At 37.8% G+C, this 25,006-nt stretch overlaps 1 protein-coding gene across 2 annotated transcripts in view; it reads right to left on the bottom strand.

The window, feature by feature from the left end:
* Positions 1-25,006, bottom strand: part of plcl2 (phospholipase C like 2) — a 145,742-nt gene that overhangs the window by 50,663 nt on the left and 70,073 nt on the right. For both annotated transcript variants that reach the window (XM_031903791.1, XM_002932407.5), the window contains exon 3: positions 7,063-9,546. In XM_031903791.1, the coding sequence (XP_031759651.1) occupies positions 7,063-9,546 (2,484 nt within the window). The remainder of the gene's footprint in view (positions 1-7,062; positions 9,547-25,006) is intronic.

Genomic DNA, 25,006 nt, shown 5'->3' with positions numbered 1-25,006 from the left:
AACTGCACCAACTGATCAACAAATGCCTCAAGGATAAACTCAAAAGCAAATAAACCTACAATTATGCTCTAAAATCCATACAGTCGGACATCAAACAGCCACCCTACACTATGGGGCTGATTTATTAAGCAGTCTAAAAAACGGCAACAAAATTCGAAATACATTGCCAGGCTTTGTGTAAAAAACAGTTTAAAATCGGCGAAATATTTTTACACGTTTTTTTTTCCATTTAGACTGTGGACTTCTCCATTTATTTTACAAAGCTTTTTACACTGTTTATTCAGCAAATTTAATTTTACACAGCATGATAAATAGGCCCCTAAATGTCTCTGTAGGACCACTAAACAGCTCACGTGTGGGGCTTAAAATGAGAAAAATACAGAACAAATGCTTGACTGGAGATTAAGGGTCCTGGCAATTTAGCAATATGAGCGCAACATCCAGCAGTGCAGTAACCAATAGTAGCCAATCAGAGGTTTGCTTTAATTTTTCAATTTGTACTGATCAAAGCATTAACTGGTTGCTAAGGATTTCTGCAGTAGTACAAATATGCAGCTAGGCTATTAAATGACGGCCAAGCATTCTGTGGATTTATAAACATTTCTGTGTCAAAAGCTGCCTCCCAATGTAGATAGCCCTTGGGAAATCAACCTTTGAGGTTAAATAAACATGTAAAAGCAAAGGAGGCATAGCAAAACCAACCATTAGAGCAATCATAAGCCTGAATAAAGAGAAGCAGATGTTGAACCCAGCAAAGCAAAGGGCCTGTTATGTTCCAAACACAGACTTACTGGTAAGCATAATGCACAGCAAAAACAATTTGCTATAAGTACGTTTCTGTGCTATCTGCTGTCATTCAGATGCCTAGACACTATTTACTATTTATTGGGATGGTGGGGGGCTGTCTGGGTCACTATGTACTAGGGACTATTTTGAATTTCGGTCAGGGCCTGCCTTGGCATCCTCTTAATTAGGTTTTTTTTTATTTTTAGTACTGGATTTTGGACTGCATCTTCAGTGAGTTCTATGGAACTCTAACTCTATTGTGTCATCTTGCTAAACACAGCCATGTTGCCTTTACACCTTCCTTATCAGTGGTGCCATTTTTTGTTTCTGCTAATTTCAAAGTGATTAATCAAAACAGTGAACTTGGACCCATAGCTATAAGAAGCACCTGTACTACATACGAGGAGGTTTAAAAGAGTATGTGTCAGGGCACATGCAAATTGTTTCTTGTATTAGCATGTCCAAAGGGTTAGCCTCCTTTACTACTTAGAACATATGTAATGTTTTGTGTGAAGGAGGTATTTTCAAGATGGCCTAGAGCAGGGGTGGGCAAACTAGGATGCTGGGTGGGAGCTGAGAGGCCTGTGATTTCTGATGGCGGCCCTTGGCGTAACGCTGGCCCGGCCTGGCCTGTCTGTAAGTCAATAAGGCCCCTGAGCCAAAAAGTTTGCCCACACCTGGCCTAGAGTTAGTGTGGCTAGTTCCTGTCCATTGTTACTATAATAGGATGGAGAACAAGGCTCTTTTTTTTTTATCTCCCCCTAGTACCACGGATGCATATACTAGAGTATAAGGGCACAGTATCAAGCTTTAAAAAAGAAGTAAACCTTGTTTTTTTCTATCTCTTCTATTTTTTTTTCTATCTTTCTGGAACAGCGTGAAGCCCCACCCCCTTTTCCTGTTCAACTCTCTGTAGTCAAAGAGCAGAGCCTTCTGTGCATGCCTGACAGGGAAGGCATTTCTGGGAATGCACAGAGAAGCAGGAGCCAGTGTGCAGCAGCAGCAGATTTTTTTCTGTGCCCATACATAACTACCTGGCATGCACACAAGGCTCTGCTCTTCCACTATGGAGAGCTGGACAGGAAGAGGGGGCAGGGCTTCACGCTGTACCAGGAATAAGAGGAAAGGCGCTGGAAATTTCAACTTATAAATCAGAAACCAGATTGGACTGAATGCAGGGGTTGTTTAGCGTAATTTTAAAAACGGGGGGGAAAAGGTTTACTTCTTCTTTAAGCCCTAAGGTGACCAACCACCTTGGTAAAGTGTTGCACAGTGAATAAGGTAAAGGCAGCAGATGGCAGCCCCTGCACACTCATAGGAGTTCTGGTTTAGATAAACCAGCTTAGCAACAACAGAATCTGCTCCACCAAACAGAAGAATTTTGGAGTTACAATTCCCCTGGAGACTGGCAGCAGCCGCCTATGTGTAGGAACCAAAGTTTGAAAAAGGCCTATTTCTCCTCCCTTGAGAGTGATCCATTTCAGGTGGAAAAATCATTACATTACTCCTACATAATTTACACAGTAAACTTTTAAGGGCTCATTTATGAATGGAGCACAGAGCATACATAATTATTGGAGTGAAAACTTGGTGGAACCATATCACTGGAGGTGTGTCAAAGACATCCCAAGCCATCTAAGAAGATCCCACAGCAAAAAGCAACCAGATCCCGGATATTACCACTTATAAACTATCTTAAATATAATAAGTAACTTACAAAGTTTTAATGCCAAAATCTTGATTGAAATTTGGTTGCATTTGGTGGTAGACATGACACAACAGGACAGAACCTATCCCCAAATTGCCAAATTGAGATCTATGCTTAAAAAGACCTAATGCTAAAGTTGATGTTTAGTGACCCACCTTTGTTACTATTATTACTCTAAAGTTTTTTAAAGTGATTACTTTAAAATAATGCCTCTGCTATTTTTTTGTTAAGGGTTAATAACACAACAGGAACTCATAAGGAAGGTTGATGCCATCATAAGAACAATGGGGGCTTAGGCAAGACTGAAACTAAAAAACAAATTGCAATAAGTAAATGGACTGGCTAATAAAAAATATTCTGATTTTGTAGAGATCAAGTTAAAAATCAATACATAATAATTGGATAGCATGAAACATCAACTTTTGTGCATAAGGCAACATTTATTTGTTATAATTCACTTTAAATAACTGGGTAGAAATGTAGTTGTCATGGTAGAGCACTACAGCAAGCCTAAATCTGGGGCACTCTGCCCTACAGCTGGAACAGTGCAAACCTATGGCTCCACGACACAAAGTTTCTAAATTATTTTTTTAATATAAGCAATTTGATAGATATAATGACATTATTACAAATGAGAGAAGAAATTGATAGAAAGACCTCTACTGCAAAATCAATTTCTCCTGCTTCATATTCCGCATTTAAATCCCAGACCTTCAATTATTTTATAGGGTACTGTAGCAACAGAAATGCAATCGGCAAGTTAGTGGGAGAAGTGAAGTCATTTGCATGATTATTTATTGCATGGCAAATATTAGAAAAGAACCGTCTCTTAAAAGGAGTCAAGGGAAGTTCAAGATCATATTAAAAGTCAAATGCGGGAGAACACTCAAGAGACTGCTGCTCAATTGCTGTGGCAAAAGCATTGTCCAACACAGTTATCGTCACTACTGTGAAACCCTGAAAGGAACAGTAACACCAAAAAAATGAAAGTGTATAAAAATAATTAATATATTATATACTATTGCTCTGCACTGGTAAAAGTTGTGTGTTTTCTTCATAAACACTACTGCAGTTATATAAATACCCTGCTGTCTAGCTATGGGGGCAGCCATTTAAATTGAAAAAAGGAGAAAAGGCACAGGTTACTAAGCAGATAACAGATAAGTAGCATAGATTCCCATTGTATTCTACACAGTTTATCTGGTATCTTCTTATGGAACCTGTGCCTTTTCTCCTTCTTTCAATTTAAATGGCTGCCCCCATGGCTACACAGCAGCTATTTCTATTAACTATAGTAGGGTTTCTGAAGCAAACATGCAACTTTTACCAGTGCAGGGCAACAGTACATTATATTTTAATTATTTTAAAACATTTTTATTTTTTAGCGTTACTGTTCCTTTAATTTTACATCCGTGATTTCCTGCATTTTACACCATTTTTTTTGTGGTCCCACTAATATATAACACCTAATAAACTTTCCTGATTTTACATTTTTCCGGATTTTGCACCATTTTTTTCTGGTCCCCAGAATAACATAAAATGGGGGTTTTACTGTATTTATTTTCCTGTAACTTTGGTTAGCTGCCACCATACATATATTAGAGGCAACATTTACAACCCCTTCACTGCACATATATTAGGGGGCAAATTTGTCAATAATAAAATTGGCGTTTTCGAGAAAATCGAGAAAAGTATACTTTAGTATTTTCTGAAACCTCAAATAGTCAGGATTTATTGAAAAATTGGCTGCAAAAGTTGCCAGAAAAAAAAAAAACAGCATGTAAAAGCTTGCAAGATTCTATAGAAGCCAGTGGGATTTGTATCTGACAATTTCCCTGGTTTATTCAAACATTCAAGATGTTCAGCCTCACTCAAAATGAATGACACATGGTGATTTTGAGCTTTTTCTTAAATAATCTAGCGCTTCTTGGTTTTAATACGATTGCAGGTTTATTCTCAACACAAATATTAGAACGTTGGCCTCCCATTTTCATTTATCTAAAAAAACCCTCTATTTCATTTAAGTCACCATGAACCTTAGAGGGGTGATTTGGCTTTTCTCCCATTCCTTGCTCTTGGTTTAGCCCCGGATACTGGGCAGTAGCAAAGTTTAGGGTGAGCTTTACAATACACAGAGAGAATTATCCTTCCTGGCACTGGGACAGTAAGGCAAAATGACTCCAATCTCCCCCTTCTATGACACTTCAGCAGCATGGAGGAAAGAGCTATTGTACAAAGAGTTCGTTTTTCATAATATAACTAAAGCTACATTTTGTTTACATGATGCAATTGGCAGAACACATTAGTGGGTTTGTGTTTATACTGTAACATATTAATATTGCCCTTTAAACTAATGTGATCCTAAAATAATAAACAAATGGGCGACTAAAGCAAGCAGCACAGGAATACATAATCTATTATCCTTTACACAAGCTATTGCATATTTTCAAGATGAAGGTTTATAGTTTTTCAAACCACACATGCACTTTTCCCAAGAATTTGGGATGCAGATGTTTCCATGTAGATGTAATCCGTTTCATGACTATTCTAAGTTTTATACTCTCCATTATTCCCTTTGGCCTTCTGTGGCATAGGAGCTATAGAATGGGACGGTACAATATGAACAGCAGCTGCATATCCACTGTACAAAATTACATTTATTTATTAGAAAATCTTTTGCACTAATGCTGCTATGTTCATTGCTGCATATGTGTTTCAGTTCCCTAATGTAGCTTGAATCATCATCACGAGAAATTTACTTGAATCCAACCAGCAATGGAAGAGAACTCATCGTATCATATTTACAACATGGGGGTACTGATGTCTGAGAGCCCAAGAGAAGTAAAGGCAGCCATACACACACAGGTATTATTGTACAAAACAAAGTGTATGGTGGGAAACAAGGTGACCAATATTGGTAAAAGCCTTGGATATCAGTTGCTTTGTCAGACAAGACGGAATTTTTTGATTGGACATCTTTGAAGGTGCCTCAACACAGTTGAAAAGTCAGGTAAAGAATTCCTTTGTTTTTAATTGCATATCTGGCAATTCAGCTCTTAATGTTTGTGGGAGAGTAGGCAAGATTTTGGTGACTTCTGAAAAGAGTTTTGGCATAATGAGGCGTGGCTGGGGGTGTGGACATGTGTATGCAGGACATTTTTGTGTTCATTGTGGCTCCGGGTGTGGGTTAATAATTAGGGCAGTGGCAGACTGGCCCACAGGGTTACCAGGAAAATTCCCGGTGTGCCCAGGCAGCAGTAGGTCCTCCTGTTTCTAGCCATTTGGCCTAATTCATGGTCATTACTTATTTTTCTATGGGAGTAAAGCAACGAAATATATAGAAAAATAGAATATAGCATGTAAAGATAAAAAAACTAGGAAAATATAGAGACTGAGTAAGAACTGGATGAAAAATAGGTTGGAGAGTGGGCCCATTGTCTAAGGTTTTCTAGTGGACCCCTGGCATCCCATTCAAACACTGAATTAGGGCCCTCTGCAGTCTTGAATAACTGAATCATAGAACTAGGGACAGAGAGAAAACCATTAGCAGTTTTTTGGGCAATCATTTTCACTCAGTAGATTTTTAGGTACAGTTATTGGATCTGTTATGAATTGTGCACTGTGCCTGAGTCTGAGCTTTCAGAAGGATCCAGTGCTACACAGTAGAACTGCTTTCAGGTAACGTATTGTTTCTCCTACTCCCATGTAACTGGAGGAGTCCCAAGCCGGACTTGGATTTCTTACTATTGAGTGCTATTCTGATATCTACTGGAAGCTGCTATCTTGCTCCCTTCCCATTGTTTTGCTTATCAGCTGCTGGGAGGGGGGTGATATCACTCCAACTTGCAGCTCAGCAGTAAAGTGTGACTGAAGTTTATCAGAGCATGAGTCACATGGCTGTCGCACCCTGGGAAATGAAGAATATGGCTAGCCCCATGTGAAATTTTAAAATGAAATATAAAAAGATCTGTTTGCACTTTTGAAAAAAACAGATTTCAATTCAGGATTCTGCTGGAGAAGCTGATAACTGATGTGCTTTGAAAAAACATGCTTTCCTATGACAGTATTCATAGTTTCAGGATACGGAATCCCATACCTGTATATTTAGAATGTAAAGTTAAAGGAACAGTAACACTAAAAAATGAAAGAGCTTTAAAGTAATAAAAATATAATGCACTGTTGCCCTGCACTGGTAAAACTGGTGTGTTTGCTACAGTAACACTACTATAATTTATATAATAAGCTGCTGTGTAGCCACGGGGGCAGCCATTCAAGCTGGAAAAAAGGAGAAAAGGCACAGGTTACATAGCAGATAACAGATAAGTTCTGTAGAATACAATAGTGTTTTATCTGTTATCTGCTATGTGCCTGTGCCTTTTCTCCTTTGAATGGCTGCCTCCATGGCTACAAAGCAGCTTATTTATATAAATTATAGTAGACTTTCTGAAGTAAACACACAACTTTTACCAGTGCAGGGCAGCAGTACATTATATTTTAGTTACTTTTATACACTTTCATTTTTTGGTGTTACTGTTCCTTTAATAAGACACATATAACAGAACACCTACCTGCATGTTTTCCCTTAGGTCTGTGGCATCCCGTATCGGTTGAATAGCGTTTTTGAATACTTCATCAACGGATTTTATTAATAATGTTCTTAGGGATGCATAGTCCCTTGATTTCTTTGCTTTTCTCACAGAGAGACCACGTTTGTGTGGCTTTCCACCACCTCTGCGGTTTGTAATAGCCACATGCACAAATAAGGATGCATGTGGTAAAATATCTCCTGTCAAAGACTGCAGGGGAACATGTCTATACCCAGGCTGTAGACACTCAAACGGAATAGTGTACTGCCCAATAAATTCATCTCCAATGTAATCATCATCAAGTACCACAAAGCGCACCATAGTTAGTTCAGGAAGGTTAATCTGAAATTCAAAACTTTCATCAAAAATTGGATTGTCGCCATTTTGATGTACTGTTTTTGTTCTCTGCTCTGCACAATCTGCAGGGATCCCGTGAATCTCAACGTAGACGTATGGATCCACAACATCACCTTTGGCACCTGACCCTTTTGGCTTGGGAAAATTTTGTCCACTGATTATTTTAATGTGAAGAAGCTGAGGAGATACTCCAGGCACAGAGTCTTTTGTGTTTGCACTGAAGAAAGATACTTCTTCCCGCATTATAGATGGTCGAAGAACATACCCACAATTCCCATTTTGACGGAACCAGCCAATGTTAAGATCCATCATTAATCCAGGAGTCTGATAATTCATTGCTACAATTTGGCAACCACACTTCCAATAATCCTGAGGATTCATATTGCTTGAGTCTATTCTCATAGGGCTGGGAAATATTCTAGAAAGATATCTTTTGTTGTAATTAACAAAATCTCCAGGATTTTCATTGGCATATTTCCCAGCAGCCACTTCATTAAAGGAGCACACTTCCCAATATTTCTGGTTCTGAAAGGATATTTGAAAATCAGTGAACTGAACCGATTTACAAATGCTTACCAGGTCTGAAAGCTCCTTGCAAAGCTGTACTCGCTTCACTGGAGCAGTGTTTTGTTGCTCCTCTCCATCTTTCCCAACTCTCTGTGACATCTCCAGGCCCTCATCCTCATCTGTTACATCCCCCTCAATCCCAGAACAATCTGAGTTTAGTTTTTTACCCTTTATTAGCAGCTTTCCTTTTAGAGATTCGGGGGATGGCAGGTAAGACTCTTCTGAGTTGGGAGATGTTGTATATAGTTTATCTCCTAAAATTTTTTTCATGTGCTGAACCATGACTTTTTGTTGTTTAACGGAACAGTGGTTTTCCAAACATAAAATGAGAGGGTATTCTGAGGCATAGACGGCATACTTGTTTATTATTTCAATCACACTACGGAAGACTATCTGTGAGGTCATTGTGTGTCCTGTGTAAATCACAGGTTCATTGTCTGGCCCATCCCATACATCTAATTCAACACTTCTGCACCCCATTTTGAGTGCACGTATATAGCCTGTAATATCAGAAGGGCCCCTAAACTGGTCTTCAATTAAGTATGTATTATGTGATGCATTTATGTAATAGTGGGACAAAGGTTGTGCCATATCTTGACATATTTTTTTGTGCTCTGGGTCAAAAATACTGCAATCAGGTGACATAAGATAACTTGTAAGTCCATCCAGTGAAAGGGATCCGGTCTCTTGACCTTTAGACGGTTCATATTTCTTGATAATATCCAAGCTAATCTCCTCTGTCACGTGTGCCATACCCTGTTCAGCTTCCAAGAACATCATAAGGTCCTTGGTATCCAAATATTCTTTATTGCTTGAAAACTGGACTAACAAGAAGTATATTTCTGGTCTGGTGCAAAGCTCATGAAAAACTTCAATGAACTCATCTTTTGTCACTTCAGTACTAACTTTCTCCTTGGACTTCTGTAACTCCTTGAACTTCAACTCAATTTTACTGTTTTTAAGACCAGGGTTTAAATTTTTTATAAACTGTACAGCTTTACAGAGAGGTATGTCTCCTGTATTTTCTTCATCTAGTTCCCTAAACATTTGGGAAAGCCAAGAAATCCGCATATTATCTTGGAAACTTTCAATCATGTCCAGTGTATGCTTCCCATATGAAATTAAGTAGCGTAAACCTGTTACCCAGACATTAGCAACATCAGCAGAGTTTGCTACAAGATCTAAAGATTCATAATTCTCTCCATATATTATAGAAAAAGCACAATCTTCGGATATCTGGTCATAAATTCCATTGCTTCGGAAAATATCGGTATTTTTTCCAGTTCTTACTTCCTTGACTGATTTGATATCAATTTTTGCTTTTTCAGAGTCTTTTTTAGAAGGCTCCCAGCGTAAAGACTGCATATCTGCATCCAAAAGAAAGTATCGGTGGTAAATTCTAGAATTGGACCTAACTTTTTTCAATTCAGACCCTTCAACCATGGAATTAATACAGTCACTTGCACTACTGATCTTCTTCTCTGTTGGCATGCTGCTGAATGATACAGTCTTCTTGCGTTCTCTCTTCTGCTTTGTACCATCCTGAAAAACACAAACCAAAAACATTATAAGCCAACATACTTTCTGTACTTACTAATACAGTCAAGATCACTAAAGGCAAAACCTCAGCTCTCTGGCAGCTTTAGAACTACAGTTTTCTCAGTCAACCAGCAGCTGGTGACTGGATGAGAGCTGCTCAAGAGAATCAAGATGAGGGAGTTAAAAGGGGTTGATCACATTTGAGTTAACTTTTAGTATGAAATAGAAAGTAATATTCTGAGACAATTTGCAAATTGGTCTTAACTTTTTTTATTTCTGTGATTTTCAAATGTTTTTCTCTTTATGTTAAGAATTTCAGCAGCTAGGTGGTTAATAGGGACCAAAGGGGGTCCTTTAGGGACAAACAGGCAGTAGTATGAATGAAAGACTGGAATGTATGAATTGGCCATTCTATAATATACTAAAAGTAAACTCTTAAGTCAGCTACCCCTTTAATATATTCAGGGGGTATTTTGCATTGTAGAAAAGTGCTCCTGTGTTATATGTGCATTTTCTTTTTATCAAGTTGAGGAAGCCATTTGCTGCATTTATATAAAAATATATATTGTGTTAAGTATAATAATTCTGTTACAAAGAAAATACTTTCAAATACAGGTATGGGATCCCTTATCCGGAAACCCGTTATCCAGAAAGCTCCGAATTACGGAAAGCCCATCTCCCAATTTTAATCAAATAATTCAGAATTTTAAAACTGATTTCCTTTTTCTCTGTAATAATAAAATAGTACCTTGTACTTTATCCTAACTAACATATAAATAATCCTTACTGGATGCAAAACAATCCTATTGGGTTTAATTAATGTTTTATTGATTTTTTAGTAGACTTAAGGTATGGAGATCCAAATTATGGAAAGACCCCTTATCCGGAATACCCTTGGTCCCGTGCATTCTGGATAAGGGGTCCTATACCTGTACTACAGTAGGTTTAAGTTCATTGGTCAGAATAAGATAAGAGTTTGTCTCCCATTAGGTAAGAAAATCTGTTTTGTAGCCCAAAACATTTTTAAAACTAATTAAGCAGTGTTTTAATACAGTTATGGGATCTATAATCTGAAAGCCGTTATCCAGAAAGCTCTAAATTACAAGAGGGCTATCTCCCATTGAGTCCATTTTACGAAAATTTTAAATTTTAAAAATGATTTTATTATCTTCTCTGTAATATCAAAACAGTAGCTTGTACTTGATCTCAGCTAATTTATAAATAATCTTTACTGGAGGCAAAACACTCCTATTGGGATTAATAACTGTTTATGTAATTTTTTAGTAGACAAGGCACAAATATTCAAATAATAGAAAGAACCCTTTTTAAAAAAACCCAAGTCCCGAGCATTCTGAATAACAGGTCCCATACCTGTACTTATTTTTACACTAGAAATACATTTCACATTGTTAGAAGGGATCATAGAGACCCAGCTGGTTTAGAATTGCTGCATAAAGGAATACTGATACTCACTTCTACGCTATTAAAGTGGAAACAACCTGAAAATGCATTGCTATATGTAAACCCAATTAGCAACCTGTTTATATTCCCTTGCTTCTGTGCTTTGCTGCCTCAGAAATCATTATTCTAATTACTTGGAATTGTGATAATTTGCTAGGTACATGTAAAAGTCAATCAAATCAAAGCAGTGTAAATTCTGTACACTTTTTGGGGGGGGGCAGAGTACAGAGACTATACTATATACTATAACTATCTATGACATTACCATGCCTGAACAGAATTGTAGCTCCCTGACTTTTTTTCTGATTTAATATCTCAGTTCAATTGTCCAACTAAAAACACTTAAAGCAGACTTCATTAACAGGGGCTACAACCCAAGGATTGTGGATCAAAACATCTATACAGCCACCAGAATTCCCAGAAGTCAACTTCTGCAATATAAACAAAAAACAGAAACAAATAGAGTTCCTCTAGTAGTCACATACAATCCCCAACTAAAAACCCTCAGAAAAATAGCTAAAGATCTACAGTGCACACTCCATAAGGATGAGAGGCTCCAAAACATATTTCCAGACCCACCACTTCTGGCATTCAGGCAGCCCCCAAACCTAAAAAAACTAATAACAAGAAGTTATTAATACAAACCAACAAAAATGGAACCTATCCCTGTGGCAAAAAACAATGCAAAACCTTCCCACACGTCTGTAATTCAGACAAAATACAGATTCCGGACACATTAGAGGAATACAGCATCCATGGCCAGTACAACTGTACTTCCTCCAACGTGGTGTACTTAATACAGTGCACTAGATGCCCAACAGGAGGACTGTATATAGGAGAGACTGGACAAAGCCTGAGAAAGAGGAATACACACCACTGCTTTACCATAACAAATAAAAAACTGGACACACCAGTAGGGAACCATTTTAACAGCCCTCACCACTCCATAAATGTTTAAGAATCTTGGTCCTTAAGGGAAACTTTAAAACAGAGAATGAAAGGAAGGTTTGGGAGTATAAATTAATGAAAACTTTCAACTCTCTGGAGAAGGGACTGAACCTGGGCCTTGGATTTATGGCAAATTATATAGATTATTCACTCTCTCGCCTGGACTACTGTAACTCCCTATTAATTGGCCTTCCCCTCCAAAGACTGTCCCCTCTCCAGTCCATAATGAATACTGCTGCCAGGCTCATACACCTCTCCAACTGCTCCTCCTCTGCCGTGCCACTCTGCCAATCCCTGCACTGGCTTCCCCTACCATCCAGGATAAAATTCAAACTATTGACCCTCACATTTAAAGCAGTCCATAACTCTGCCCCACCCTACATCTCTGAACTCATCTCTAGGTACCATCCAACCCGCTTGTTACGCTCCTCTACTGACCTGCTCCTCAACTCCTCTCTCATTCCCTCCTCACACGCTCGCATTCAAGACTTTGCAAGGGCTGCCCCCCTTCTCTGGAATTCGCTCCCACAAACTGTCAGACTTTCTCCCAATCTCTCTGCCTTCAAGAGATCTCTAAAAACACATTTATTTAGAGAAGCTTACCCTAATCTAGTTTAGCAATAACCTGTGCCACACCTCTCACAACTCTGGTCATGCCCATTCCCACACCTTGTGTCTCAACCCTTTCTCCTTGTAGATTGTAAGCTCTTTTGGGCAGGGCCCTCTTCACCTCTTGTATCGGTTACTGATTGCTTTATATGTTACTCTGTATGTCCAATGTATGTAACCCACTTATTGTACAGTGCTGCGGAATATGTTGGCGCTTTATAAATAAATGTTAATGTAATGTAATGTAACTGCCTGCACCCAGCCAGAAATACCAAAATGTGTAGGGACACTGGGCCAGTTAATCACATGGAATTCCATTCACTTTACACTTCAGTAACTTACCCTAATTTATATCAAGTCACTTTGATCCACATTATCCTGTACCTTATCTGTTTGTATCTGTTTGTCCCCCCCTATTTTTCTGGTTATTTGATCTATGAGCTGAATGTTGTATATATATCAGAGAGCACCACAGCTTCATTGTAATCAGCTTGAAAAAGGAACTAAAATGTTCTGAAAGCTTGCTATCGGTATTTTAGTTAGCCAATAAAGGTATCACCTTTATACCACTTTTGTTATTTTTTATTTCAAAAGGGTTACCCTGTAAACATTTTTTGACTGGCTAACACGGTACATCACCTTTTCCTTCATTTGTCCAGTAATTATAATTAAAGAGATGTTCCAGAACATGGCTATTTCTAAGTCTCTAAATTTGCTCATTGACATTAAAGAAGCCACTATAAACGCCTGTCCTACTGTCAACTTACAGGCATGTCATATTTACGGGTGCATTAAAATAGTACTTAGAGGGTGCAGCTGTTGGCCTAGGCAGGAGCCAGCAGACTTAGTACAAACAAACCGTACTATACCCAGGCAGTACATACTACACTTGTGCCAACAAGAAAGCCAGTATGCTGCCAAGCTTTAAATAGCACAAGGAAATGTTATAATAGACAACTGCGAGGGGCCGAAATATAACTAACCATAGTTAATACTTGGTTTAAAAAAAAAAAAAAGCTCATACTATTTAAACATTTTTTTTTATGCTTGAATAATTAATTTCAGTGGGGAAAATAATTATGCAAACCTTTTCTCACCAAATACATCAAGGTTTAAGGATCTGGGTGGGTGCAGGAAGCAGTCACATGAGCTGCGGTAATATTCTTGCTAGACAGAAAGACAAACTTATGGGATTTAGGGAGTCCTGACTATAATTCATTTATACTATTACATAATGTTATTGTGGCAACTCATTACTAACTACCAATTGGCAGAGGATACAAAGCTCCCAATGCTGACAGTTATGGAGATTAGACCCAAAAGCTAAAGCTTAATAAAGAAGTAGGCTAAAAATTCACCTACTGCTTCAGAATCTAATAATCATCCCTGTTTCATCAGCTTCTACTCAAGATGACCCTCATTTTCACCTGATGATTTTCCATCCTTCCAGGACCACAGAGTATACTAAGTGGGTATGTGCAGTGCCACTCAAACAACAGCCTAATCTCATGTTTATATCATGTTTCCTTATGGGTCAGTACTCAAAGGTATGGATAGCAAATCTACATGAAAAAGAAAAACACCTTGGACAATTTTTACTGTGTTTTACCGTCTTTTTTCTCATTTCTGCCGATTCAGGTTATTAAGCCCAACTCGGCATCTTATGTTATGGGGCCCTCCGACAGGCCTCCCTGACCGATATCTGGCCCGATGTCGGACAGGTTTGATTTTGCCTTGGATTGGGGACCGCATCGGCTCATTTATGTTGTCATTGCTCCGACTTTTCCTATCCCTGTCACTGAAATATGATCTAGGGCCCTAGGGCCAAACCATGACATTAGCACTATATCAGGGGAAAGATTAGCTTGTTTAGCGACCTCGACAAATGATCAAATGTTACCATGTATGGCCACATTTACTTGAACATGCTGGAAGTCAGGCTGCTGTACACAAGCAAGTAAACAGCAAACCTGACTTATCCTAAGACCACAGAATTTTGGGTGGATGTAGCAATGAAATTCATTATTCTAAACAAAAAGAAAGTTTAATCCCCAGGTAATTAGAAGCACATAAATACTTTATCCCTTTAACAAGTTTAGTTTGAGCCTAAAGCTCAAGCAGGAAGCTATATCACTGCCATTATGTCACCTACAATAAGAAGGATAAAGGTGGCCATACACGCACCGATATTATCGTACGAAACCTCGTTTCGTACGATAATCGGTGCGTGTATGGCATGTCAGCGAGCCGACCGATATCGCAGGAAGCTGCTGAAATCGGTCGGCTCGCCGATCGGCCAAGTTAGAAAATTTTGATCGGGCGCCATAGAAGGCGCCTGACCAAAATTCTCCCTTCAGAGCTGAATCGGCAGAAGGAGGTAGAAATCCTATTGTTTCTACCTCCTTACCTGCCGATTCAGCCCTGAATGGTGTGTGGCGGATCTGACGATGTTTCGTGCGACCGACGGTCGTACGAAACATCGTGAGATCGCCACGTGTATGGCCAGCTTTAGAGTCAAGAACAACAAAAATGTTTGTATTTGCACCCTACATTTCCCAGATCCGTCAGTTCCCTGCTGCTGGTGAAGATCAGCATTCTGGTTGGATTTGATTCAATGAAAATAATTTTTCCTACAACTCTGTAATACTATGTGAAATAATATACATTTTTAGTGTAGTCAGTTTTAAAAAAAAACTTTTCTACACCAGAAAAATAATCAGTCAAATTGCAAATTAGGGTAATGGTAGGGGGATACCTATGTCCTTTCTACTTTAAGAGCACTTTTGCATTTGGCACTTAAGAAACTTAAATAAGATTACCAGATGATGTGAAAAATGGGATGCTCTTACATAAATTGCAGCTTCGAGGCCTGCATTTTCATTTAAAATGCAATCAATATGCAATCAGTGCATTTATTGGATGTGTCCATGATTTTGCAAATGACCTGGTAACCTTGAACAAGAAGCACCTTGAAGCTATCACTTCTTTAAATGGCCATGCCAACCAGAGACATTAATAAAATAGTACAACTTCATCCAAGTTATTTCATAATGAGAGGCTGCCAGATCAGATAGGGAACTACTGCCAAAGTCTGTCAAACAGAAGTACTGTGTACAAAGTCAAAACGAACAAACCATATAGAGAGAAGTAAACCTAGAGACGCAGAGTAAAACTCTCAATATATGCAACAAATTGGATTTTTTTGGAAGACCTCTGGAGACATCCCTCTGAGTAATCTGGCACAAATTACAACAATATTTAATGCCAGGTTTCCCAACAAGCCTCCTCCTTGGCCCCTACACTAGACATTCAGACCAGTGGCCCCTGAGACCCTGCTGTAGTCCCCTGGTGGACATTTACATTAAGCTTCAGCCACTAGTCATGACACCAAGAGAGTAACGAGAGAAGCTTCAGGTCTAGTGCCTGCTCTGTTGCCCAGAATTCTAGGGGGTCACTGGGGGTCCTGAATGATGAGGAACTGTAATATATGTTTATTACAATCAATAATGTCATGTTTGAGCACTGGAGACCACAACTGCACAACATATTTTAGATGGGGCCTTACCAGTGATCTGTAAAGTGGAAGAATAACCCCATTCACCTGCAAATCTATGCCCCTCTTAATACAGCTCAGAACCTTGTTTGCCCTTGCAGCTGCTGCCTGGCATTGCTTGTTACAGCCAAGTTTATTATCTACAAGGACTCCAAGGTCCTTCTCCATTATGGATTTGCCTAGTGCAGTTCCATTTACAGTATAAGTGTCTTTTGCCACTTAGCCACCCAGATTACCAGTTTGCCAAGATCCTGCTGCAAAGATGCCACATCCTGGATAGAAATGATTGGGCTGCAGAGTTTTTTGTCATCTTTAAACACTGATGCATTACTTATAATACCTCCCCTAAGTCATTCATGAACAAGTTAAATAAATATGGACCCAATAACAGAACCCTGAGAGACCCCACCGAGAACCTTACTCCAAGCAGAGAATGTACCATTAACAACCACCCTCTGTACCCAATCCTGGGGTCTTGTATATTTTTACATCCCAGGTGCATGACCTCACATTTATCTACATTAAATCTCATTTGCCACTTAGCCACCCAGATTGCCAGTCTGTCAAGATCCTGCTGCAAAGATGCCACATCCTGGATAGAATTGATTGGGCTGCAGAGTTTTTTGTCATCTTTAAACACTGATGCATTACTTATAATTCCTCCCCTAAGTCATTTATATTTATGAACAAGTTAAATAAATATGGACCCAGTACAGAACCCTGAGGGACCCCACTGAGAACCTTACTCCAAGCAGAGAATGTACCATTAACAACCACCCTCTCTACCCAATCCTGGAGTCTTGTTTATTTTTACATCCCAGGTGCATGACCTCACTACATTAAATCTCATTTACCGCTTAGCCGCCCAGATTGTCCGTTTGTCAAGATCCTGCTGCCATATGCTGGGTAGAATTGATTGGGCTGCAGAGTTTTGCGTTAGGTTCTGCAATAAGAGCCTTTTTTCCAAATTAAGCTAGATACATTTTTTGGAACTTGATTGGTGTGTCTTCTTTCATCCTTAAAACTCTTCTTTGCTAAGTTATTTTGCAGTACAAATCACTAGCTACCTTACCTTATGTAAACTGGGAAAACACAGTTTATACCTTAAATCCTCTACACTTCTCTCATTTTTACTTTCCACACAGCTGAACATCTGCCATTCAATGCTTTTGTTTCAAGCTTATGTTTGATGAAGTTAAATTTATTTCAGTAATTTAACATCCTTTTAGTGGATTGGATCTTTGATAGTTTGCCAACATTTTTCAGAGCTTTTGAAGGAGGAGACAGAGTGAAGAATTGTCCAGCTATTACAGAGAGATAAATCTACAAGGAAGGAATAAGTAGCCAGTTCGTTCCACTTAACAAAAGGGAAAATACTAAGCTAGAGATCAAAAGGGAACCTAAAAAAAAGTCAAGTGCTTGAAAAAGTACGTTAGAGTTCCCCATTTTATAAACCCAAAAAACAGTGTCCACATTTAAAACTTCTATGGTACTCTCCTTGTGTGAAAAAAGAATGTTACTGTTTGCATCTCTGTTCTACAGCTGGATTTAAGGGTAGGCACAATGGGTTCTTCAATTAACTTTTAGCTGTAACACATCAGTGGTATAATTGGTGTTCATGTTTTTATTTGAGCTTACTTTTGTGCCTTTGCATTATTTATAGAAATGTTGATTAGTAGCACTAGATAGCAACCAAATATAAATATTCTGAATAATGCATCTGCTGCAGAGTTTAGAACTCTCACTCATTTTGGCTGATTGCTTAAAATTACATTGCTATTTTCTATTTTGTTTGTTGGGTCTTTAAAAAGTCATTAAAGTCTATCCTGCCCATTAAACTGACATTCTAAAGAGTTTACCTCTGAAGCAACATAAAAACAGGATGTTTCAAAGTCATTAGCGGTAAAACAAAAACAAAACAGGTGTTGGGTAGAAATGTCTGCATACGTGGATTTACTTCAACTGCCAGCAGATGAATCGATTCTAATGAGAACTACACACACCACACTACAAGTTAGTAAGTTACCATCTATGGTTACCATAAAGCAACAAGCATTTTTCTATAACAATAATAAATAGCATTAAAAATAGCCAATGGGCTGTTCTTTTCTTTTATATTAGGTTTCTTCCTTAAAAATGCCTTTAGCCTAAATACAATGTTGGCAGGGGTACTGTCTCTCTGGAAGATCAAGAGCAGGCAAATATGTTACTAGACATCTAACTAAATTAACAGTGCATCAGTTACAATAATTGTCTGTATTAAAGCTAACAAACCAAACACCAACAAAACAATTCCCCCAAGTAGTAGCAGTAGCCAGGAAAATAGCTAATCAGATTCCCAACTACAGACCAGTTTCACCCTTCTTGCCTCATACAGATGCAAATTAACAAAAGGAATTCTGGGTACTAATCCCAAAGTGCTTCAAAAAAATCTCATTTTCATGGGTTTATCCCAGAATTCCTGTTGTTTATTTGCATCTGTATGAGACAGTCTCATCAACCCTAATGATTTGTTTTTGTAACCAAGTACAGGTATGGGACCTCTTATCCAGAATGCTTGGGACTTGGGGTTTTTCAGATAAGGGATCTTTCTCTAATTTGGATCTCCACAATTTAAGTCTGCGAAAAATCATTTAAATATTGAATAAACCCAATAGGTTTGTCTTGCCTCCAATAAGGATTAATTATACCTTAGTTGGGATCAAGTACAAGGTACTGTTTTATTATTACAGAGAAAAAGGAAAATCATTTTTAAAAGTTAGAATTATTTGCTTATAATGGAGTCTATGGGAGACGGCCTTTCCATAATTCAGAACTTTCTGGATAACGGATCCAATACCTGTAGTAGCAAACTAAAGAATTTAACTTGGGCTACTGTAGTACCTACAAAAAACGGTATTTTATGTGTGCTTGTATGTACTACTACTATTACAACTAATATACTGCTGCTTTTATAACATTTGAACTGAAAAAAGCAATAAGCAGTGAGTTTTATTTGTAATTGTTTTGATTTGTTGGCTGACAGTTGCATAGTATATTTATATATGCTCCCCTTCACATCTGTTCTTGGTCAGATTCACTTTAATCTGGTCTTTTGTGGACCTGTCCCTATATAGAAGGGAAATTCTATTGGTGCTGACTTGTTTAAAATGGCTATTAAAAATTTTAAAACTTTGGCAGAGAAAGTTGTGCCATAGCATCCTATATACTAAGGAACGCTGGCAACACTAAGGTATATCTTTACTGAAAAAAACAACACAAAACCCTTTGAGACATATACATGGTCGTTAACAAACCAAGTGCAGTGTGCAAAGTGCAATGTGGCACACAAATCTCCATGTTTTATATAGACAATGTAGAGTTTTTGCCCCATATCTACAGTATTCCCATTACTTCTGGAAACAACCAGACATCAATTATCAATCATGACTTTCTACAAGATAAAAAATCTTTCACATCTAAGCAGGGCTGTGTTTACCATATAGGTACCCATGAGCCTGTACCTAGAGGCAGCCCATGGGTGCCTATATATGAGAAAAAATTAAGGAAAAAAAGACTTCCTGTTTGGATGCTTGCTGAGGGGGCCCCTGCTTATTTTGCAACTTGTAATATACATACTAAAGCTCCTGAAAACTGAACTGATGCAGTTTAGTAACTATGTTAGTGCTTTAGCCCCACATTTTGAAATAAGAGTAAGCTTTGTCTTCATAAAAAGTCATGTACATTGCTGTATGTGTTATACTGTTCAAACAGACAATTATCCCAGAAATGAAATGGTTTAGTAAGCAGTTAAATTTAAAGCACTGTTACAATACCCTGGTGAAAACTGTTTATTTCTAGAAATATGTTATATAAATGTTATTTAGCCATGGAGGCTCCCATTTAAGATCCAACAGGGCTATAGGGCCCACATTTACATAACAGATAAGCAATGTAGAATACAAAGGTCCTAGCACTAAAGCTGGCCATACAAGTTCAGATTTTAGTCTACCTCCGATAAAAATAAGGATATCAATCATACGTTTAAATGCAACTATCTGAAACTAACAATCAGATTGAAATTGTATTATAAAGCCCTAAAAATAACAAATAAGAGGCAAACACCAATCGTAATAAAGTAACTTCCATTGAAGGTCCCCCAAGGATATCGTCAGCTACACAATACATGCACAGATTTTATTGTTATTTGACCAAAATTTTCAAACCTGTCCAATCAACTATGACTATGGTGCCAAAATTATCTGGACGATAATTCGGAGCCAACACCATACAAAATCGTACAAAAGTTAAGCGTGTGTATAGCCATGTGAATAGAAGGTGCTATTTTATTCCAGATATAAGTCAAATCCTCTGTGCCATAGCCCCAAGTGGAAATAAACAGTGCAATGTCATTCATAACTGTGTACCCACCTATAGGATGGACACATTTTTAATTTCAAGAAATATTGTATGTTAGGAGGCTGCACAAACAAAAGAATACTTTCAATGTAGATGTAACCTTTTTGCATTAAAACAGCACACATGTTAAACATAAAATGACATCTGCATTTTAACAAAATCTTGATTCTACCACCTAAACAACTAATGGGATGGGTAGATTACCTTTCAGTAAATCAAAAGGCTGCCTAGGACTATTAAATATTCATTTATACAGCTTGTTAGGAACACATAACAGAGCCAAGCATTAAAGCCTAACAGCAACTTAATAAAGAGAATGTAGCATTTTTTTTCTATAAAATGATTGTGCATGCGTTTAATTAAATGTTTTCAAAATGTCACTACTCTGAAGTGCTACATATAATTGTCTGAAATATTTCCCTACAATAGGTACATGACTGATTTTCATGACATTTATGGAGATCATGTTCCAATAAACAGTCCGAGTGTCTGTTATTGCTAAAAGGATTGTGTCACACAACTTCCTCCTTTCATAACTAAACAAAACCAAAGCTATTTATGTATAGAGGGTAAAATTTCCTTTGGATTCCCTTTAAAGGAGACATATTGGATAAATGGGAAACCCCTAACCCTGTAGGCAATTATGAATAATATCCGGTGCTGGTTTCCCTTTGGGCTAAACATTAACCCTATCTGTAACAATGGCCCCTTTATTGGAGCTCCCTATAGATCCTCTCACTTCTCTGTCCGAGTTTGAAATGAAGAGTGGGCGTGTCCTAACGGTCCCTGCCAGAAGCACAGTAGGAGGTGGAGAGCCAATCACAGCCCTGCACTCACACAAGCAAAGACAGGCTTTAGTTCCCTATCAGGTCAGCCTAGCTGCTGATTGGTTCCTATCCTACAGTGCAGGGTACGGAGGGCCGCCGGCTCCCCAGCTCATCCAGAGAATTCAGCCAGCAGGAAGTGGCACAGATGGGCGGGGCTAGTGGGGTTTTTGTGGAATTTCTCAATAAATCAGTCAGAAACACAACTTTTTTAAGCACAATCCTTCTATATCTAGAGGAGTATAATTCCCTGGTACATTCATAATTTTTATAGGATATGTCTCCTTTAAAGCATCTCCCTATTAAACACAAGTAAATAGAAACTATTTAGAAACTATTTAGAAACTAAGGGGCTGATTTACTAACCCACGAATCCGACCCGAATTGGAAAAGTTCCGACTTGAAAACGAATATTTTGCGACTTTTTCGTATGTTTTGCGATTTTTTCGGATTCTGTACGAATTTTTCGGATCCAATACGATTTTTGCGTAAAAACGCGAGTTTTTCGTATCCATTACGAAAGTTGCGTAAAAAGTTGCGCATTTTGCGTAGCGTTAAAACTTACGCGAAAAGTTGCGCATTTTTCGTAGCGTTAAAACTTAACGCTACGAAAAATGCGCAACTTTTCGCGTAAGTTTTAACGCTACGCAAAATGCGCAACTTTTGACGCAACTTTCGTATTGGATAGGAAAACTCGCGTTTTTACGCAAAAATCGTATTGGATCCGAAAAATTCGTAAAGAATCCGAAAAAATCGCAAAGTACCGATCATTACGAAAAAAACGCAATCGGACTCCATTCGACCCGTTCGTGGGTAAGTAAATCAGCCCCTAAGACTTGATTGCCTGAAAGATCACTACTCATCTTTTGACACAAAGGTTCCTCTATAAGCTATGGGATCCGATATCCAGAAACCAGTTATGTAGAAAGGTCCAAAATTACGGGAAGGCCTTTTCCACCTGACTTAAATGTAAGGAAATCATTCTGATTTTTAAAAATGACTTCCCTTTTCTCTGTAATAATAAAACAGCATCTGGTTCTTGATCACAACTCAGGACCAAGGGTTTTTGGGATAAGGGCTCTTTCCTTAATTTGGATCATCATATCTTAATTCTATTAAAAATCATTTTAAAGGTTTAAAAAATCCAAAAGACTTATTATATCTGAGTTGGGATCAAGTACAAGGTACAATTAAAAAAAAAAAAAAAAGTAAATTATTAGATTAAAATGGACTCGGTGGGAAATGGCCCTCTCGTAATTTGGATTTCTAGGTACAGGTATGGGACCAGTTATCCAGAATGCTCGGGGACCTAGGGTTTTCCGTATAAGGGATCTTTTCGTAATTTGGATCTCCATAACTTAAGTCTGCTAAAAATCAATTCAATATTGAATAAACCCAATAGGATTGTTTTGCCTCCAATAAGGATTAACTATATCTTAGTTGGCATCAAGTACAAGGTACTGTTTTATTATTACGGAGAAAAAGGGAATCATTTTTTAAAAATTAGAATTATTTGCTTACAATGGAGTCTATGGGAGATGGCCTTTCCGTAATTTGGAACTTTCTGGATAACAGATTTCCGGATAAGGGTCCCATACCTGTAACAGGTTTCCGGATAACAGATCCCATACCTGTACTGCATTGTACACACAGGATATTGAAAGAAAAACACACTATCACCAAACACCACCTTTCTTTATGAAATAACTTCCATTAATGCGAAAACCTATGTATTAATGGAAGGCATTTAAACCCTGAATAGTTTGTTCTCTGCCTACATTTTATACAATTATAGAATACGATTGTACAATTATAGAAAAATATTGATGCCAGTATATTACTATTCTCTACAAGTGACTATTTAAAGGTTTATGGAAGAGGTTCACACTTTTTTTTCATACCAAAGCTGCACATCATTATTATTTGATCAGTTTAAAACATCGCTGGTGACACTACAGACACTATAGGGTCCATGATCGTTATATATATTTTTTTTACACTGCCCTACAAAACAATTTGTATAAACTGATTCAGTGCTGTTGTGCAGTACTGACTGACATGTAAAACTGTACAGCATAGTGAAGCATTGATACATAAGTAGAGCCTCTAAAGCAAATACACAGTTTGTAACTGTGCTATGCATTTTATTTAAGAGCAAACAAAACCCTTTCATATTTGGTGTTACTGGTTTTTGTTTATTCCTGGGTAGATGGGTAAAAATACAATATATTAGTAAAGCCTGCTGTGTTTAAATGAAATGGCTGGCTTTGAATGCTAAGGCTTTCACAACACAGTCCATTTAATGCAGAAGGCTGTGTGTGAAATCCCTGCATTTACAAACAATTGTACCAAAGAAAGGTCAAGTTATCTTCTGAATTAACCATTCCTGTAGAAATTAGTGGCACAATACTTTGAGCATTAGCTTTAAAATCATGTTTGAATTATTATTATTTTTTTTTTTATGCAAGTGGCCTCCAATCTAGAGATGCGGTTACCCTTTCATGGATAATGAAATCTGTAGATTGCGAAGGACATAATAGACAAAAGCAGGCATCCGATAAATGCCACATAAAAGCAGCAGAGTTACATTCATGAAGCCTTTTAGCACTAATTTGTCAGCGCATATAATTGATTTACCCACTATTCTCTATATTGCCTTTCCAGGAAGCTTCAAGGTAATGTCACTCTCTCTGGCTGGCTTTCATCCAAACACCTTCACACAGTCAAATCAAAAGTCAGCCATGTTGTATTACTATTGTGTATTTTCAGGTTTACAGGATGGTGTCCTGTAACACATAATCTTATACTATTTTATAACCAGTAAATACAAGCACTGCTAAATTATATAGCAAAATGGAATTAAGGGTGTGTTTCTCCAGGTCTAGTTACCCATAGCAACAAATCGGATATTTGTTTCAAACAGCTGACCAGTAAATGCTCCCTGATCATTGCTTTCTATGGCTTACATCACTAGCATCAAACTTTGCAATGTGATGTACCAGCAAAACTCCACCACCTTAGAAGTGGCAGGGAATTTTATGAATGTATGCATGTATTAATGCACTATGTTGAATGCAGTGCAAAGTGCAGGTTTTGGATGCAAATCTCCATGTATTAATGTATGTATATATTTTACAAAATGGCACTTATAGTACATTCATATACAGTATATGTGAATATGGTTATTATAATGAGCTTTTAGCAGCAGGTCAAATAAACCTGTCATTCATCTTGAATAGAAAAAATGTACTGGTATAGGACCTATTATCCAGAATGCTTAGGACCTGGAGTTTTCTGGATAAGGAATTTTTCTGTAATTTGGATCTCCATACCTTAAGTCTGCTAAAAGATTATTTAAAACATTAAATAAACATAACATTAAACATAAAAAGTTAATAGGATAGGATTGTTTTGCCTACAATAAGGAATAATTCTTTCTTAGTTGGGATCAAGTACAAGGTACTGTTTTATTATTACAGAGAGAAAGGGAGTCGTTTTTAAGAATTTGAATTATTTGCTTATAATGAAATCTATGGGAGATGGCCTTCCTGTAATTCGGAACTATCTGTATAATGGGTTTCCAGATAAGGGATCCCATACCTGTACTATGCAACCTAATAATGATAATCTTGTAGGCTGCTAAAGAGGAACAGTGTGTTGATAATCCCAT

Source organism: Xenopus tropicalis, chromosome 6 (genome assembly GCF_000004195.4).
Source record: "Xenopus tropicalis strain Nigerian chromosome 6, UCB_Xtro_10.0, whole genome shotgun sequence".
NCBI lineage: Eukaryota > Metazoa > Chordata > Amphibia > Anura > Pipidae > Xenopus > Xenopus tropicalis.
This window is presented reverse-complemented; position numbering and strand designations above follow the sequence as displayed.